The sequence below is a fragment of the Canis lupus genome, chromosome 3 (genome assembly GCF_003254725.2).
Source record: "Canis lupus dingo isolate Sandy chromosome 3, ASM325472v2, whole genome shotgun sequence".
Classification (NCBI taxonomy): domain Eukaryota; kingdom Metazoa; phylum Chordata; class Mammalia; order Carnivora; family Canidae; genus Canis; species Canis lupus.
The window spans coordinates 14,036,850-14,054,994 of NC_064245.1; the positions used below are offsets into that span (position 1 = coordinate 14,036,850).

General features: G+C 41.2%; 1 protein-coding gene across 1 annotated transcript in view; it reads right to left on the bottom strand.

Moving 5' to 3' along the window:
- Positions 1-18,145, bottom strand: part of FAM81B (family with sequence similarity 81 member B) — a 55,001-nt gene that overhangs the window by 36,243 nt on the left and 613 nt on the right. The window contains 3 exon segments of the mRNA XM_025437948.3: positions 1,755-1,998; positions 14,962-15,026; positions 18,040-18,137. Coding sequence (XP_025293733.3) covers positions 1,755-1,998; positions 14,962-15,026; positions 18,040-18,137 — 407 coding nt within the window.

Sequence of the window (18,145 nt, forward strand, 5' to 3'; positions counted from 1 at the left end):
CTAAGACAATCAATTATTCTAGGAAAAGAAGCTCTTAGCAAGACTTGGAGATCTGGAAAAGTTTCCCCCTTAATGTTAAGAGTATTTTATTGAGGTATAATTCATATGTGTTAAAAGAATCAAAGTGTATATGTGGATGGATTTTGACAAATGTAACCAACCATGTAACAACCACCTGGATCAAAATATAGAACATTCTAGAAGCCTAGAAGCATTTTTGATATTTCTGAGAATGCTATTTTCTTTTCAGTTACCAACAAGTTTTGACTTTGAAATTGGTTTCTTAATTTAGCACTAGCGCTGTACTTGATTTTGTCATTATCTTAAAGGCACTGAGCCACTAACCTCTTATCACTTTCTTAACACTAGTATGCCTAGAAACACCTTTGACCACTTTGAGAAGTTCACTGACTTTTTAAGCACTGGGGTCAGTTCAGTATGTGCTAAATACCAACAAAATATCTCTTAAAAGTTCACTAAGATTTTTTAAAATCTTATTTTAATTTTTAATCTATACTCCCTCTAATGCATTATGGTGTTTGCCAGACCCTACAGATGGAAAATAAATTATAGATGTCCTTAGCCTTATAAACAAAGTCCTAAGGAAGGCATTGTTTGGGTTAATTGCATGAATTTTGTTTGTTTGTCAAATCCACTATATTCTCTGATAGTAAAAGAAGATATTTATTGTGGGAAGACATTGTTATCAAATCTCATGATCCTTCTGCAAACTTTTAGTCAGTTTCCTCAAAAGTAATCAATCTCTGGGATCCTTGCCTGAAAGTTGCTAACCCAGATTCATCAGGCCCATTGGCACTTTAAGAATACTGAAAGACCTGTAGTAAAAAACCTATTTATCTTGGTTTAACCCAGATAATTTCTCCTTTGATCAGAAACTATTTTTCCTTTAACACCTTGAATATCATTCATTCAGGAAATATGTAGAGTGCTAACCACCTACCAAGTTCTGTTGCCATCTGGTGTGGGATTTAGTGATGAAGAAAACAAAATCCTTGCCTTCACAGAGTTTATATATTAGAAGGAGAAAACAAGCAATTAATAAATGCAGACTATGGTAGTTTGCTTATCAGATGGATAGGTGCTATGGATACCTAAAAAGTAAGGTTTAAGGGAGATTATGACTGCTGGTGGGGAAAGGTGCTATTTTATAGAAATGTCAAGGAAATCCTCTCTGATAGGATGATAGCTGAGCAGAGACTTGAAGGAAATGAAGAACATTTCATAGGAATGTCTAGCGGAAGATGATTCAGCCAGAGTGAGTAGTAAGTGGCAAGGCCCTGAAGCCAGAACATGTTTGGTATGTTCCAGAAAGAGCTGGGAGCCAGTGTGGCTGCAGTGAAAGAAAGACCAGGGGTGGGAGATGGGGAGACAGATTACTGGGGTCAGACTGTGACGGGTCTATGAACCATCATTATGAAAACCTCTATTTGAAATGATTACATGAATCTTGAGATTTAGATTAAAATAAGCACCTAAGCACAATGTCTGACATATTGTTAAACAGTTCTCTCTGCTGTCACAGAATAGATATTAAATGCTTTTTGAATAGAATTTCCTTCTACTTTTTGGCATAAATGAGCAGTTGAAAAGTTGAACTGTTTTCCTCTGGGGCAACACATTGTAATCATTTAAACTTAAGCCATAGTGATTCACTTCTCTAGGTGAAAGATGGTATTGGTGGTTGACAATCGTTGACAAGCAATGATGCCAACATATAGAAAATAAAGAACTACCTCAATATTTTGGCTGAGTTTTTTGACGATGCTGGTGATGGTCTGAATGTGGTTTTCCAGTAGCTTCCTGGCGAGCGACTCCTCTTTTCGAAAGCCATGTGTTCCCTGAAGACAAGCAGAGATATCCTCCTTGATGCGGAAGGCTTGTTCAAGGAGAAAGGCGATGGTACGCTCCTGGTTGTTCAGTCTGTCTTCTAGATGACTTCTGTTGGTGTTTGGAATCACAGGAAGAAAAGAATGACCCCTGGTCAGGAAAAGGAAACAACACCAGCGGTGTTACAAGAATGAGTTGGAGGAGCCAGACCCAGAACTTGCATCTTCACTTCTACACCAGTATTGTCTCACCTGGGAGAAGTTTAGAAGTTTAGAAGGACTCTAAGCACCTGCCTGGTTAGAATCTTGGTTTGTGTCTCATCTAAGAAAAAGATCTGACTTCTGCCTTGGTCTTACATTATGCATTGTTCATGTTTCCTATATTTTACCCACTATTCTAACAAGCCAAGCTGGATCTACATAAATTCAATACCTGAAAATTCCACATTGAGGACAGTGTTGCCTTCTAAGCTGGAAAAAATAATAGATCAAAGGCAGAGATTTACAAAAGAATCAGTTTAGTGAAAAAGTAAACCCAGTAAATTAGAAAAAGAAATTGGAGACACTAGATCTCTTTAGTATTTTGGTAAAGAAACATTCAAGATGCTGACATCCCCTATTCGTATTAATGTATTATTCTTTCCCTTCACAGATAAGCTTCTTGAAGGACAAGCAACTTTTGTCTTTTTCTTTATTGAATTTACTTTGTTTTTGTGACCTTGTCTCTGAAGAAAGGAAATGAGTTACATAGTACCTCAGGAGTAAAATTTCCTGAGTCTTGACCAAAATGCTGACCTAGTATGACTGCTGGCTTCCAGTCCTCAATTCCTCCTAAAACCTTGGAGAATCTAGAAAGGAAAATTAGAAAACTGTAAAAAGAAAAAACAAACAAAAAACCCCCCCAAAAACCCTTGGCAGCTGGGGCCATTTTAAACCGGTGAATGTGTAGGGTGATGGTGGAGTAGGTGCCATGGTGTGCCCCCCAATTCCCTTTTCAAGGAGGAGAGACATTTCCCCCAAGTGTTGGGAGTGCTGTCTCCGTGAAGAGAGTCACCTTGCTCAGGGCGATGCCCACTTCTTGGGGCAGCTTGAAATTAGTGATTGGTCAATGTATGAAGGACTGGCACACGTGCTCTCTCAGAACAACTTGGAAGGACCATCCTAGCTTCAGAGCTCCCTGTGGAATTGTATGATGATACTTTCTTCCCAATTCTTTCCCCTTCCCTTCCCTGTAGTGATGCTGGAGCACTCCATTTGAACCTTCTGTTCACCAATCTCTGTTTCCTGGGCAACCCAACCTCAGTCAGATGGCTATTGGGTCTGGGGCAAGAGATAGCTCAGCAAGCCTGTGGGAGATACAGTGGGGAAGAAGGACTGGTGTAGCTCTGCTTTTGCTTCTTCCCCTTCATGAGCCTTGGGACAAATGCTCTATTTGTGTGAAATTTCAGATTCTAGTTTTAAGTGTCCTCAAGAGTCAGATCAGACAAGGCAGATGACCTGCATTGGCAAGAAGCTGAAACAACAGTAACAAAAAACATGAGGAACAATTGACCTTGGGCATTTGTTTTTACACTGTCCTACTCACAGGCGCCAGAAGAGGGAAAGCAACTGGTCTCCTAAAGTTACTTCTTCCTGAGGAGCAAAGGTGAAGACCTGAGAGGACAAGTGATTTTGTAGGATGAGGAGTGGTCCATCAGATCCTGGTTTTCCTGTGCCCGGTGCTCATCCAAACCCTGCCCCCTGAGTTTACTGGAGCTCACAACCCCCAGGAAATCGACTCACTGGCCAAAACAGCAAGACCTTTGAGAAGCACAGTGTTTTCCAAAACCAACTAGCCCACAAATAATCTGCTAGATTTTAGATTCCTGCATAAGAGAAATACCAGGTTATATGCAACAAGACATTTTTTAAAAGGCTAATAAACATTAAAAAGAGGGAAGATATTAGTAGAATGAAATTTTTAAAAAGTGGAAAACATGGAAAAGTAAACAAGTAAAAAATATTAGGTGTAGGGCAGCCCTGGTGGGGCAGCGCTTTAGCGCTGCCTGTAGCCCAGGGTGTGATCCTGGAGACCCGGGATCAAGTCCCGCTTCAGGCTCCCTGCATGGAGCCTGCTTCTCCCTCTGCCTGTGTCTCTGCCCCCCTCTCTCTCTCTCTGTGTCTCTCATGAATAAATAAATAAAATCTTAAAAAAATATTAGGTATAAAAACTTGAAATAAAGAAAAAAAGATGGGATACCTATGACAGATGAAATGGCTGAGGAAGGAACTCATGGTTTGGGAGGCCAGAATGAGGAAATTTACCAGACAGAAGGAATGGTCACAGAATTCAGATTTCGGGGTCAAAATTTGAAATTCATCTATGAGGCTCCAGAATTAAATATTAAGCTTTTTTTTTTTTAATATTAAGCTTAAGCCTTCTATGTTCCTCTAATTCCGAGAGATAATAAGCAGAAGCAGGGGAAGCATTGATTAGTGCTACTCCTGTGAGCTAATGGCCTGGAAGCAGAAATGACACATGGAGACATGGAGGTGTCCTTGGGGTCCATATCCACTCCCTCCTGAGTTCCTTCTTCCTTTCTTGGTCCTGGCTACTATTAACTCCTCTACTTCTATGTCTGAGCAAAAAGTGCACCCTCCACCAGCAGCTAGAGTGGTCTTTTAAAAGTCTAAGACCCTCCAATGGCTTATCCATCCTCTGAGAATAAAATCCTTGCTCTCATTTCCAACCTCAGCTTTTCCCACTCATCCATCCATTCTCTCTTATTCAACCACATGAATCTTCCATCTGTCCTCACCGAACTAGTTCCTGACTCAGAGCCCACGCACTCGCTGTTCCACTTGGAATGCTCTTCCCTGCAGTCACTTCATTGCCGCCTCTTTCTCATGGTGTCTGTCTCAAATCCAGTATCCCCTCCTCAGGTAAGTTTTCCCCTCAGCACTGTCTAGCATAACACCCCGTGTCATCTTCTCCCCAGCATTTGTCATTATCTAAAATTATCTTACTTACTTGTGTCTATTTTCTGCCTTCCATCGCTAGAATGAAAGCGTCCTGTGGGCAGGGGCTTTATCTAACTTGTTTTCCACGGTGTCTCCAACACTGAGGGGAGTGCCTGACATGTAGTAGGTAGTCAGTAAGTATTTATTGACTGACTGGTTTTTCTAGCTGGACTTTTCAATTGTTGGAAATTGGTGGGGGGGGGGGGTGGTGGAAATGGTGCCATAAAGCCACAGGTTGTGAGAGCCTCAGGGTTTTAGTTTCTTCTCTTGAGCAGTACCAAGTAGCCTCAGCCTGGGTGAGGCTCCTCTTTCCTTTCACCTGCACCTCTGGGAAACAAAGCTTTGCTAAGGCTTTCATTAAATTCCCTCTTCCACTCATTTGGCTCAAAAATTTTCTGGAAAATTAGCAAATGGAACCTCGTATATATATAAAATCCATTCCTCTAAAGCCCCAACATGCTGACGGTGCTCCCCTGGATGGAAGTATGAGTCACAGGCAGAAGGGAAGAGGATATCAGGCCCTGCTGATGGTGACACATAGCCTAGTGGCAGGCTGCAGATTTATCTTCCTCGAGTGGGGGCTTCTTTCTGACCTCTGCACAATCTTCAGCCTGAATGTACCAGTGAAAGAGTGTTTGGTCCCTAGTCTTCAATCCTTTACAGATACTTGTAAGTTATGCTGCGTTCCTGTCAAAATTTAGTATTTGTGTGCTCTTAAGTGTTCTCAGCGTGGCAGACATTCGTGGTTAACTCCTAATAGCCACCCTCCCAACCCCACTGCTTCTGCCTGCTTTGGTTCATCCTCCCATTGCCCATGTCCTTGGTGCAGGGGGCAAGTTAATCATGGTGGTCTCATTCTTCGAGGTTGAGATTCCACTGGTTTAAATAGGGGCATATGAAGCAACCCTGCCCAGTCAGGTGAAAGGGAAAAACCTCTTGTGGGGTTTCTGGCTAAGGTTTCTTCGCTTTCAAGAAGAGATACATAAGAAGAAACTTCCCCCTTGTTTGCTGGAAGCTGTCATGTCTGTGTGATGTCTGGGACTGCTGAAGCCATCTTGTGATCATGAGGGAGAATCGGATGGCAGGGAGGAAGGATAGAAAACACCTGCTTGATGATGTTAAGCCTCTAAATGAACCAAACCCTAGATTTTTAAAGATGTGAGCTAATCAACCATTTTGGTTGGACTTTGTGTTATGTGTCGCTGAAAGCACTGTATCCATATCTAATAATCTACCAATAAAAATGACAGTTGGAATAAAAATATATCAGTAAGTATTTACTAAATGTCTACTCTAGTCCATGCATAATATATAATGGTCTGTCCCTGAAGGAGCTTAGTGTAATTCTGTGTTTCTCAGAAAGAAACTTGAATTAGTATCATGGGGGTGGAGAAGGGAGGGAAGTTGTTACCATGCAGATCCCTTGGCTCTACCATAGATTTGTTAGATCATAACTTTGATGGTAGAGAGGGACACAGCAAGAATACGTATTTTAAATAAGCACTTCGGTGTTTCTAAATGTCTCTTGAATATTGAGCATCATTGATTTATTTAAGACCGGTCATGTGCATCAGTGACCCGGGTCAAGTGTTTCAATGAATTCATCTTAAAAGGGGCTAACAGGTGTACTTGGCTGTATGGTTGTCAAGTTCTTTATGGTTCATGTGATAGGCACATAGTGGGGGTGGTGAAACCAGCGCCCTAGAGCTGCAGGATTATGAGGAGCCCGCGTTCACACACTCTCTGGAGGTGATACTGGCTGGTGTCAAGATTGTATCCAGAAAGAGCACGAGGAATAAGCAGATCTAAGCCAGCAGAGGGACCAGGGGAACAGGACTGCCACCCCTGCTCAGATGCCCATCTGTAGTCCTGCCTGTCATGATTGGCCTTGATGATGTTGTGATTTGGCACATTGAAGGATCCTCTGGGGAGGGCAGCATCTGATACTATGCACATGTATTTTCCTGCAACCATGGGGACATTAAGTGACCTATAAATGATGGACTCTATGGTTTCTTTTAGCTTTCAAAGTTTAGAAGTTATTTTATACTTAAGTGGAGAGCATTCCTTCTGGAGATTTCTTTTCATGCTTAAGGTTTACTATAAATTGGGAGTTTTATTATTATTTATTAATGATGCTTAATGAAGCCCCAAATAATGCTCCGTTTAGTTCTTTTTACATGATTCCTGCAAGATAAATGTAGCACTTGTGTATTTTTTCCACTTCCATTACCGTAACAAAAGAGAATGTTGTTTTGCAGTTGACATTTCTAAAATCAACAACTAGCAACACACACATAGGAACATTCTCAATCTTCCAAGAGAGATTCCTGATATCATTGTTCAACGCATCAGATCATCCAAATGCCTAAAAACTGAATAACAAGATGTGGCCACTCGGATTCTTTCAGTAAGTTAGAAACAAAGCCAAATCCACGGTTTTATTAGTCTATTGTATCAGTGGGCCTTCTATCTAAATTTAACTGTGACAGGAAAGCAATGACTGGATATTCCAGACTAGTCCACAGGAGAAAGAATTCCCAGGGGCCTTTTCAGAGCGCTATTTGGGCTTTACATAAATCATTGATTATGTAGCTGACAACTGAATGTGAACAGATTTTCCACAAACTCTGAGTTCTATTTCTCTGCGATTCGGTGTGACTTGCACCAGCTGTGCTGTTGCTGGCAGATGCATCGGTACAGAGAGCCTCTCACTTCTCTGCGTGTTCTGTTCTTGTGAATAGAGCACTAAATTTACTCGGGAGGTTCTGATAACCATTTTGGCAACCTGTAATACTCAAGACGCAAGGATTTGAAAATGGAAGCCCTTCTCTAGAACAATGAAGAGCATAACTGGAGAAAATTTTCATTTTTGTGAGATCTATTATCACCAGCTCCCTTCTTGGTGCAGAGTCCTGCAGAACACACACACAGACACATAAAGTGGAAATTTTACAGAACATTTTGGTGCCTCACAAAAATAACCTGTAAGCCAATGAGGAACAATGATATTGAAGATACATTTTCTGTAGTTTCTCTGTTGCTCATGTCTGAAAACCACCCTGGCAGATGGATTTTGGCAGCTAGAGAAGCCTCCACTGCTGACTTTTACACGATGCTGAGTGTTTTAGGGCCATAGGGGAGGCAATCCAGAGTGATGGGGATAGTCTGGGAAGAGGCAGACCAAAGCCAGTGGAGTTGTGCAAGTGGGAGGTCTGCATGGAGGAGCCTGGAAAGGACAGGACCCTAAATAGGGACACAGCTGAGAAAAGACTGGAGAAGAAGACTGATTGTGGATAGTTTCTAGCAAAAAGTTCTATACTTTATGAGGCAAACACCTCATGTTAGTAAAAATTTCAATAAAACTACAGAATTAATGCCACACTTATTGTGACTGGCTTTCTAGCGAGAGGCATTCAGATGTTCCAGAGCCTCTGTGTGGGTTATACTTACAGGCAAAGCGTGTGTAAACCTCAGCAACAAATTGTTTTGAGGATATTTGGAGTTCTTATCACTTGTGCTTTGGCGACACTTTTCCATTATTGCTTTGCTAATATTGGGGGTGTACGTGTTATATATGTGAGTCTCCAGGGTGAAGAACACTGCATTTGGAGTTTGAAGACCAGGGTTCAAATGCTGTCTCCACCACTTACTATCTTTAACCTTCCTTAAGTTGTTCAGAAGAGAGCCCTTTGAGTCCTCTGGAGGTCATGACTCTTGCCTGACCCAACTGCTTGAAAGACATCAATTTACTTAATGTACTTGAAGTGCTTGGTACTGTTGGTGTCATATATGTATGTTCTTATTATGATTATTAGTAATTAATAGATGGACTAATAGGCTGAATTGTATCCCCACAAAAAGATATATTGAAGTCCTAACTCCTAGTGCCTCAGAATGTAACCTTATTTGGAAATAAGGTCATTGCAGAGGTATTTACTTAGGATGAAAGGGTAGGGTGGGTCCATAATCCAGTATGACTGATGCCCTTATAAGAAGATGACCATGTACAGATGGAGACACAAGGAGGATACCGTGTAAAAATGGTGGTAGAGACTGAAGTGATGCATCTAGAAGCCAGGGGACACCAGAGATTGCCAGCTGTCACCAGAAGCTGAGAAGAATGGGATAGATTCTTCCTCAGAGCTCTCCGAAGAAACCAACCCTGCTGACACCTTGATTTCAGACTTCTAACCTCCAATTGGGAGGCAATAAATATCTCTTGTAAGGAATTTATTATTACACAATCTTATTTCCATATGATGCTTTTAGTCAACATGTCACTTTCATAAAAATTATTTCATTTCATCCCCCACAAGTACATGGGTGAGATTTTTCCTCAATTCAGAAGGAGAAGGAGGCTTGGAAACTGGCAATAACTCAGCTGGGGAACATTTTAACCTGTGTATTTTGCTCTTTTTCCTACATCAGAGCAACTTTGCTTAGACTAACGAGTAGCTCTTCCTGTTAAATTGTGTTTTCTCAGGATATGTTATGTAATTACCAGTTACATCTCTCTGTGGAATTCTCAGGGTCCCCTCTGAGGCCCAGAGGCTGAATGAGCTCCTTCTCTGCTCTAAGGACCTGAGTCTGGCCTCATCCTCATCTCAGCACAGCTCTCTCACTTGAGCAGAATTTCTTAGGTGTAGCAAGAATGCAAACAGCCTCCTTGGGTAGGAGGCGCTCAGCTTCATCTGGGCAGCCCCTGGCCTGACCAGTGTGGGGTGCTGTGGGTCATGCCTAGGTCTTGTAGCTGTGTCCACCCACAGCCAGGGTCTTGCCCATCATAGGCTGGGGGACTAGAGATGGAATCTAGAAGGTGCTAGAGAGGAATAAGAGGCTGCCCTGAGGCTGATGGAAGTGCTTCCTGGGCACAGCTGAGATGCTGTGAGTCCGGGCTGGCCACACCTCACACAGGGGCCTGCGGGGAGGAAGATCAGAAATCTAGGATTGCATTACATCTTCCATGCACCAGAGATGGCCTGCAGGTGACACCTGTGTGTGCATGCACGGGTACACACACACACACACACACACACACTGAGAAGATAGCTGGCAGGGGATGTGGATAGAGGAGTGGTGAAGACAATAGGCTCTAGAGTAACTAGACATAGATTTCTGGGTTAGGATCTTGGTTCTGCCTCCTGCACTGTTGGTGGGAATGTGAACTGGTGCAGCCACTCTGGAAAACTGTGTGGAGGTTCCTCAAACAGTTAAAAATAGATCTGCCCTACGACCCAGCAATTGCACTGTTGGGGATTTACCCCAAAGATAAGATGCAGTGAAACGGCAGGACACCTGCACCCCGATGTTTCTAGCAGCAATGTCCACAATAGCCAAACTGTGGAAGGAGCCTCGGTGTCCATCGAAAGATGAATGGATAAAGAAGATGTGGTTTATGTATACAATGGAATATTCCTCAGCCATTAGAAACGACAAATACCCACCATTTGCTTCGACGTGGATGGAACTGGAGGGTATTATGCTGAGTGAAGTAAGTCAATCGGAGAAGGACAAACATTTTATGGTCTCATTCATTTGGGGAATATAAAAAAAAAAGTGAAAGGGAATAAAGGGGAAAGGAGAAAAAATGAGTGGGAAGTATCAGAGAGGGAGACAGAACATGAGAGACTCCTAACTCTGGGAAACGAACTAGGGGTGGTGGAAGGGGAGGTGGGCAGGGGGTGGGGGGTGACTGGGTGATGGGCACTGAGGGGGGCACTTGACGGGATGAGCACTGCGTGTTATGCTATATGTTGGCAAATTGAACACCAATAAAAAATAAATTTATATAAAAAAAAAGAATCTAGGTTCTGTCATAGCATTGTATGCCCTTGGACAAATAATTTGACTCCTTTGAACCCCAGGGTCTTCATCTTCAGGATAATGATGCCCCTGTTAGGGTCACTGAGAGGATGAAATGAGAAGATTACCATGGGCTAAGAGCTGGAAGCTTTAACAGTGAAGATGGTTAGTGGGACCAGGATGCTGTGCAGGGTGCAAGAGGCTTTGCCAGGTCAGAAAAAAATTTATTAGCAAACCCAGAGGGCTTGTTCTTTCAGCAGCAGCGCAGACTATTTGGAGCTTTCTTACCTGGGAGCTAGTTGCCCTCATGGATGGATACGATATTACCAAAGAAAACCCAAAAGATTTCCAACCCAACATGACCCAGCCCATAGAAAGCCACCAGGGTTTTGTCTTCCTTTCTCATGTACTGTGAGGTGAAATATCTGTCTTCATCATGCAGAAAGAAAAGCAATGCATCACGAGACAGTAAAACATCTGCTGGGATAGTAAGAGAAAACCTTGAAAAAAAAAATACATCCCAGCCCCTGATGGTATATTCGACTCACAAGGAGAAATCATCATCAATCATGTATTATTTTGCCCATTTCACTTACTGATAGTTTTATGGATCCAAATTTCTCAATAGCATCCTCTGGCTGTTAGCCAGACCCCTTATCTTCCCAGAGAGTGTTCTCCTGAGAAATTCCTGAGATGTGTACTGGAATAGCCTGCACAACTCCTCAGTACCAACCCACCTCATTTCCTTGGCCCAAGGGCATGCTACTTGATGTGTATACTTTTTCATTTTTCCTTCCAGCCATCTTTGTCCCCTTGCCTTTTCAGCCACCTCAGGAGCATCCTGGCCTTGGAGACTTTGCTTTTCCCACACAGGTCCACATGGCCAACCCCCTCATCTCCTGGGGTTTGCTCACATCTGACTTCTCAAGGAGCCTGCCCCTGCCCTGGCAGGCTCTTGAACCCTGCATGTCTCTTCCTCCTGCTCTAGAATGGAAGTTCCATGAGGGCAGGGGTCTTTGTGTTTGTTCCCTGATGATTCCCTAAGTGCCCAGCACACTGCTCAGCACATAGTGAATGCTCGATAAGTGTTTGTTAAGTGAATAAAAGGCAGTAACCAGTTTTAGAAGACCAAAGAATTTTAGGGATGGAAGAAACCTTAGAAGTTATATGATTCAGAGGTTTAAAAAAATTTTTTTAGCAGGGTCAATTGAAGAAAAATCAAGAGATTTATCAGCAGAGTTTGTTTTCTATTCAAAATTAAATCCCATGGGGGCAATAATACACTTTCTTAAACTTTAGCCACTTTATTACATAAAAGAATGTTTATGAGAAATTATGAACAGAGTTGAGAAGTGGCAAACAGAGGCAGCTCTCTAATCTGCATCCTGGAAATGAAATCTGGATCTGTGAACACAGACAGCCCTTGAGACTTGGGCTGCTCATCTGCACCTAAGCCTACGCCCCCACCCACCCTTTTATAGCAGAGACAGAGACTGCCCACAAGGAAAAGACATTCTCTTTTTCTCAAGGTCCTATAGCTAATCAGAAGTGGATTCAAGAGTGGAGGGCAGCCGGGTGGCTCAGTGGTTTGGCGCCTGCCTTCAGCCTAGGGTGTGATCCTGGAGACCCGGGATCGAGTCCCACGTCGGGCTCCCTGCGTGGAGCCTGCTTCTCCCTCTGCCTGTGAGACTCTCCCTCTCTCTGTGTCTCATGAATAAATTAAAAAAAAATTAAAAAGAGTGGACCCAAAGTGCCTGGCCTCTGTGCAGTGCTCCTTCCAACAGCAGAAAAAGGAGAAGAAGAAGAAAAAAAAGGCTTTGGACTTTCCTGTTCCATCAAGCTTAAATGAGCATTGGCCACATCGTCCTTGTGAATCAACGAACACATGTGGCAATCAGAATTATTTACTGCCTTTATTAGAGTGTCACCATAATTGTCCTAGAATTGATTGCAAGCTTTCCGCCTTCCCCTGCTCCATGGATTATTAATATGACCTAACATTTAACAAGTACTAATAATGTGTGGGTGTCGCTCCAACTGCCGGAGGCTGAGCAGAGCCCTGAAAGCACTTGGTCTGCCAATCTTTTTGATGCATGTCTCTCACCAAACGTTTTTCACAGGGTATGTATTACGCTTTTGTTGCTAGATTTTTAACCTTTTTGGTTGTGGTTGGTGTTCGTTTCTTAGGATTTCCTATCAATATTCCCTTACAGATTTACAAAGCAGAGCCTCTGAGAATATGTAATATATATTTCAGGCAGTTCAATGAGTTGATCATGACCTTTGCTTGTGTAAATACCCTGTTCGTATATCAATAAATCTGTTGCTGCTCAATGACTGCTGTTCCTTGAAGGACTCAGCCATTTTAAAAATTGTTTTTTATTTTTATTGTATTGGATTCAACATGTCAGTTGGAAGTATCTACACTGATGATTGAAATGCCTGAGTGCCATTTTGCTTTTCCAGTTAATCAGCCACCCAGGAGTCCACTGCACCAAGCAGACTCTTACAGATTCAATTGCTCCCCCCTGGCTCTCCATGAAGCCTATCAACTATGGTTCCACAGGAATCAATATTCAATGCACCGTGATAAACTGGGGTATCAGAAAGCATAAGGTTATAATCCCTGCCTTTTGGGAGCTTGCAGCCTGCTCTGGGAGATTACAGGGGAAAGATCAAAACCAAACTAGAACAAAACAAACTAACCATCTCAGCTGGTACATAGAAGCTCTAGACATATGGCTTAGACTGCAAGAGAGGGCTTTCGGGGGAGAGCAAGGTGGAAATGGACGTTGGGACTAGATTATCCTCATTATACTTTTGTTTTGAATTATAGAATCTCTGTTGTCTTAATTTCAGTTTTTCTGGAATCCAAGAAATGGCAAAAATTTCTGGGGATATCTTTTTAAGTTCGTCACTGTCTTCCAGGAACTTGTTCTGTTGTGTTCTGGGATATAGGTCAGCAGCCTGAGCTAAAGAAATCCACTTGGGTTCATCCTGGAATTTGACAGATCTGAAGAATGATTTCTATTTTCCATTATGTCCTGTGTAGATTCAGGCAGGAACAAGTCTCCCTTCCCTCCTTGGATGGCAAAGTTAGCTAGCATATCCATGTGAAATGATTATTTCTGTGTATTACCACATTCATTGTCCTTCACTCAGAAAAAATGTCACCTATCAAAATATTGTATTTTCAAACATAAAAGAAATCATTTTCCCTTGTTTGGTTTCATTTTCCCTAAATTACGGCCTTATTATCACATAAGCAAATACAAGTTATGGGCAGCATGAAAAGAGGGACTAAAATTCTGTGGTTGAAGTTTTTGTGGCATGTTACTTCAATTGGCTAAGGATCAGGGAAGCTCTTGTGAACAGATTGTGATCAAAACTTGTGAATTTAAAATTGTTATCTTCATTGTTAAAGGTAATATTTAAAAAATGAAAATCCAGTATTTGGATTTTTCTCTTCTCATTGACTCATTTCATTTGCTTGTAATTTTTCTTTTATAGTCATAATGTATATTTTAGGATCAGAATTATTTTAAAGCTACAGTGAAGTCTGGGAGAGCTTCTAATCTAGCCTCTTCATTTGGCAAATGAAAGACCCAAAGACAAGAGACATTAAGGGACTGACATTAAGGAGGCTATACAGACAATTAGTGGAAGCCCTGAGATGAAATTGTAGGTGCCCTAAAAACGTTAATTATTGCCACAGACGAAATCCTCCTTTGATATACCAAACAGAAAACAACTCAGTAGACTACGCATTGCCTCTGTGATCCCACCTTTACAAACTGGTATTCGAGGACATTTTGGACATTGTACATGTATCAATACGATGACAAATTTCTAAGCCTCTAGAGTTGTCCCTCTTCTGTAGACCTTCCCTGGATGAGTTCCAGGTGTGGCATATAAACAATATAAACAAAATTTTCTGATGATTAATTTAATATGCTTAAAATTTTCTGAGTTTTTATAATGAAGTGTTAATAGATGTATTCGGTGTATTTTGAAAGTGAAAGTTAACTCTGATCTTTTCATGTGTCATTCATTGCCTGTGTTCTATGATGCATAATCTATAGGAACCTATGGAAATTACTTAAAGAGGAGGCTGTAAAATTGGCTTATTTTGTCAATGAGAAAGGCCTAACACAGAGAGGTTCACCTTCTGAAGTTGCTTAATGCAGTCTCTTCTGAAAGCAGAGAACCAGTTTAGATGAACTCAAAGATCTCAGTCAGGCACTTTAATCTCTAGCTGAATCATTAAATGTAGTAAATACTTAAAACCAGTTGCAATTTACAGACTTACTTGTCAACATATTCAACTAGATCTGTAGAATTCTTGGTTGACATTGTGGCGGGAGATAATCTTACCTAAAACAAAGGTCATGGGTTTAAAATGTATCATTAGCTTACTTTACAGGTAAGTCTTATCCATCTTATTTTTATATAAATAATTTTAAACAAAATATATGCTGTAGACCATCATCCCAGTCAAACTTGCAATGCCCCATCTGTATTTCTAGAAACTAAAACCAAAATCAAGCTCTAGAAAGATAATAGTTTCATTTCATAGATTGGTATCACAGTCAGGAAAATCTTTCTGGACAAGTCAAAGCCATGGATTGTTCTTAGAACAATTTTAAGTGGAATATCCAATGATTATCGGCTGAGTTACTAAAGAAGTTTTCACAGAGTGAATTTACTTCAATATGCTAATTTCTGAGGGGAATCAATTACTTTTCAAAAACAAAGTCCAAAACTAGAAAGCTAGTCTACTCAGGTAATTTTATTTTCTAAGAAGCCTGGATATCAGATTATTATAGTCAATGAGAAATGAAAGTAGAGCACAGCTGTGTACATAACTTACTAGTATTTAACATAGCTGGCCATATGAACACTTAACTAATTCAGTAACATGGTACTACTAGAAAGTTCCCCTTGCATCAAAGTTCATAATTTCCCAGCATTTCCAGGAGGAAAGAGACCACCAAATGCACTCACTGTTTGGCATATGCTAAAACTGTTCTAAACTCTAATGTTCTTTATTTTTAAGATCAAAAGCCAGACACAGATTTATGCTCTTTTTAATATCCCATCACTGAACTGGATTCAGTTAGGGGGAGAATGAGTGGTACTCCTCCTCAGTTTAAAACTTGAACAAAATAGTTTCCTGGGACATTTTTTCTTGGTTTAGTAGAGTAGTTAAGATCCACATACAGAAATCATTCCTTTTGCAAATGCCTAAGGAACTTCTTACTTCTTAATTTAACACCCAAGAGACTTACTTGGAAAGCTCTCTCCTCCAACAAAACTTTAAAAAAAAGTAAGTCTATTAATAAGGAGCTAATAAATAACCCATGACAATAGGTAGGCTTTCTGATCCTGCCCGCTTGGTGGTGGGCAATCAGGACAGGCTTGAGGCTGCTCAAAATGGAGCCAGTGACTGCCATGATAATGCTTTAGGCCCTCTCTCCCCATTGCTAAGTGGGGTCTGCAATGGGTCTGATTCTCTGAAGTGAGGTCTTCCTCCAGTGATGGATACACTGATCCACTGAGCACCCAGGGGTCCATGTTATGGAAACCATCCTAACTACCTAGAGAGCATGACTGGGCCTTCTACCCTGGTTTGTGTTTTGACTCCAGTCTCGAGCTAGAAAAGAACTGGGTCCTGGACTGCTGGCCTACTCAATGCCAGCTCTTCCCTTCTCACCCCTCCATGGTGACCCTGGTCTGAGTCTGTCTGTGGTATTCCTTCAAGCAACTGGCTGCTCCCTGGCCTCACATGTTTGACACCTAGTAGCCCTTTTATTCCCTCTTGTGGAATAAAAGACTGAATATTGTGTCCAAGGACATTAAATTACTGGATTATTGTCTCCTTCCCCCTTCTCAAGTGAAGCAGTTGGATATATTTATCTTTTACTTTTATATTATTTTTAAATCTCATTTTGAAGACTGTAAATAGTCCTCTAAAAAAAAAGCACAGCTACAACTTGCATACTCTTAAAGTAACAAATGTTAAACCTGATAATGGAGGAAAATTTGGAAAAACACAGAAAAGATACAGAAAAAAGAAAATTCTTGTAATCGTACTGTCTAGAGAGAGTAAAAGCTGTTAACACTGAGGCCAACTTGTTTTCTCTTTCTTCTGTGCAGTTATTGATGTGTCTAAGAGAGTATGTGAAGTTTTATATCTTCACTAATTGACTATAGGAAGCAGCTCTGTTTCATCCCTATTCCTTCAAGCTAGAATGTAATTATATAACAATTCTCACAAACAACTCGGTGGCTATGAACACCGACTTTTTACATATGTCAGTTTTTACCTGTTTTATAATAATACTTTAAAATGTTGTGTTCCTTTATGGCTTAATTAAGGCCTATAAAATACTTTGACATATATGATCTTTTTTTTTTTTTAATTTTTTTTATTTATTTATGATAGTCGCAGAGACAGAGAGAGGCAGAGACACAGGCCGAGGGAGAAGCAGGCTCCGTGCAGGGAGCCCGACGTGGGACTCGATCCCGGGTCTCCAGGATTGCGCCCTGGGCCAAAGGCAGGTGCTAAACCGCTGCGCCACCCAGGGATCCCCTATATGATCTTCTATAAGGTGGAAATCATTGTCTTGATTGAAATGCTACTTTAGTGCAGAAAGAATTTAAGATGATTATTTTTAAAGGTGAGGACTCTGAGGATTAGAGAAGTAGCAGACTTACTCAGATCATCTAGATGATGATGATAGGGATTGACTGAGTCCCTTTTACTTGCCATAACCTTTATCTTAGTGGTTCATTCAAGCCTCACATCCTTGTATGATTGGCCTAATTAGCCCATTTCATAGAAGAGGAAACAGGTTAAGTAATTGCTGGAAGTTGCACAGCCAGTGTGTGCTACAGCCAACAGAGAGCAAAAATCAGTGCTGGATACTGTGCTAGCTTTCCAGTTCTCTTTTTATCACCAGAGGCTGCATCCCTGGTGAGGTCTAAAAAAACTGCTGCTTTGAATGTTCTTTTTCATTAATGACAAGTACCAATAAAAGAAACCTCTTTAGCTGTTCTCTTTTCCATTTGACAGATAAAGCCTCTATCTTGAATTTATCTTAGTTTCTTTTGCATCTTTATAGAAAATATTTATCAATTTTTTGTTCCTACTTAGCCCTGCAGATTAAGTCAGTCCAACGAATGTATTCACAAATTGAGACCCTTTCTCTTTTCAGCTCACGTGGTCATCAGTCACTTTGTCAAAGCAGAGCAAACAAGAAATGTAGGTAGAGTGAAAAGAAAAACAACTCTTCTAGGACTCCTTAGAATTCTCTGAACAATGCTAAGCTTTAAAGAAGCTGAACAAAATATTCTACTTTTGCTATGAACGTCTAAAAGTACTTGCTTTCTTTTCTTGGTCATTGACTGAGCCGGGAAGGGGGCCATCAGGTTCCTTCGGCTGTTCCTCTGGAGTCAGGGAGGCACTGTTGTTTACATCTGTATCTAGGCAA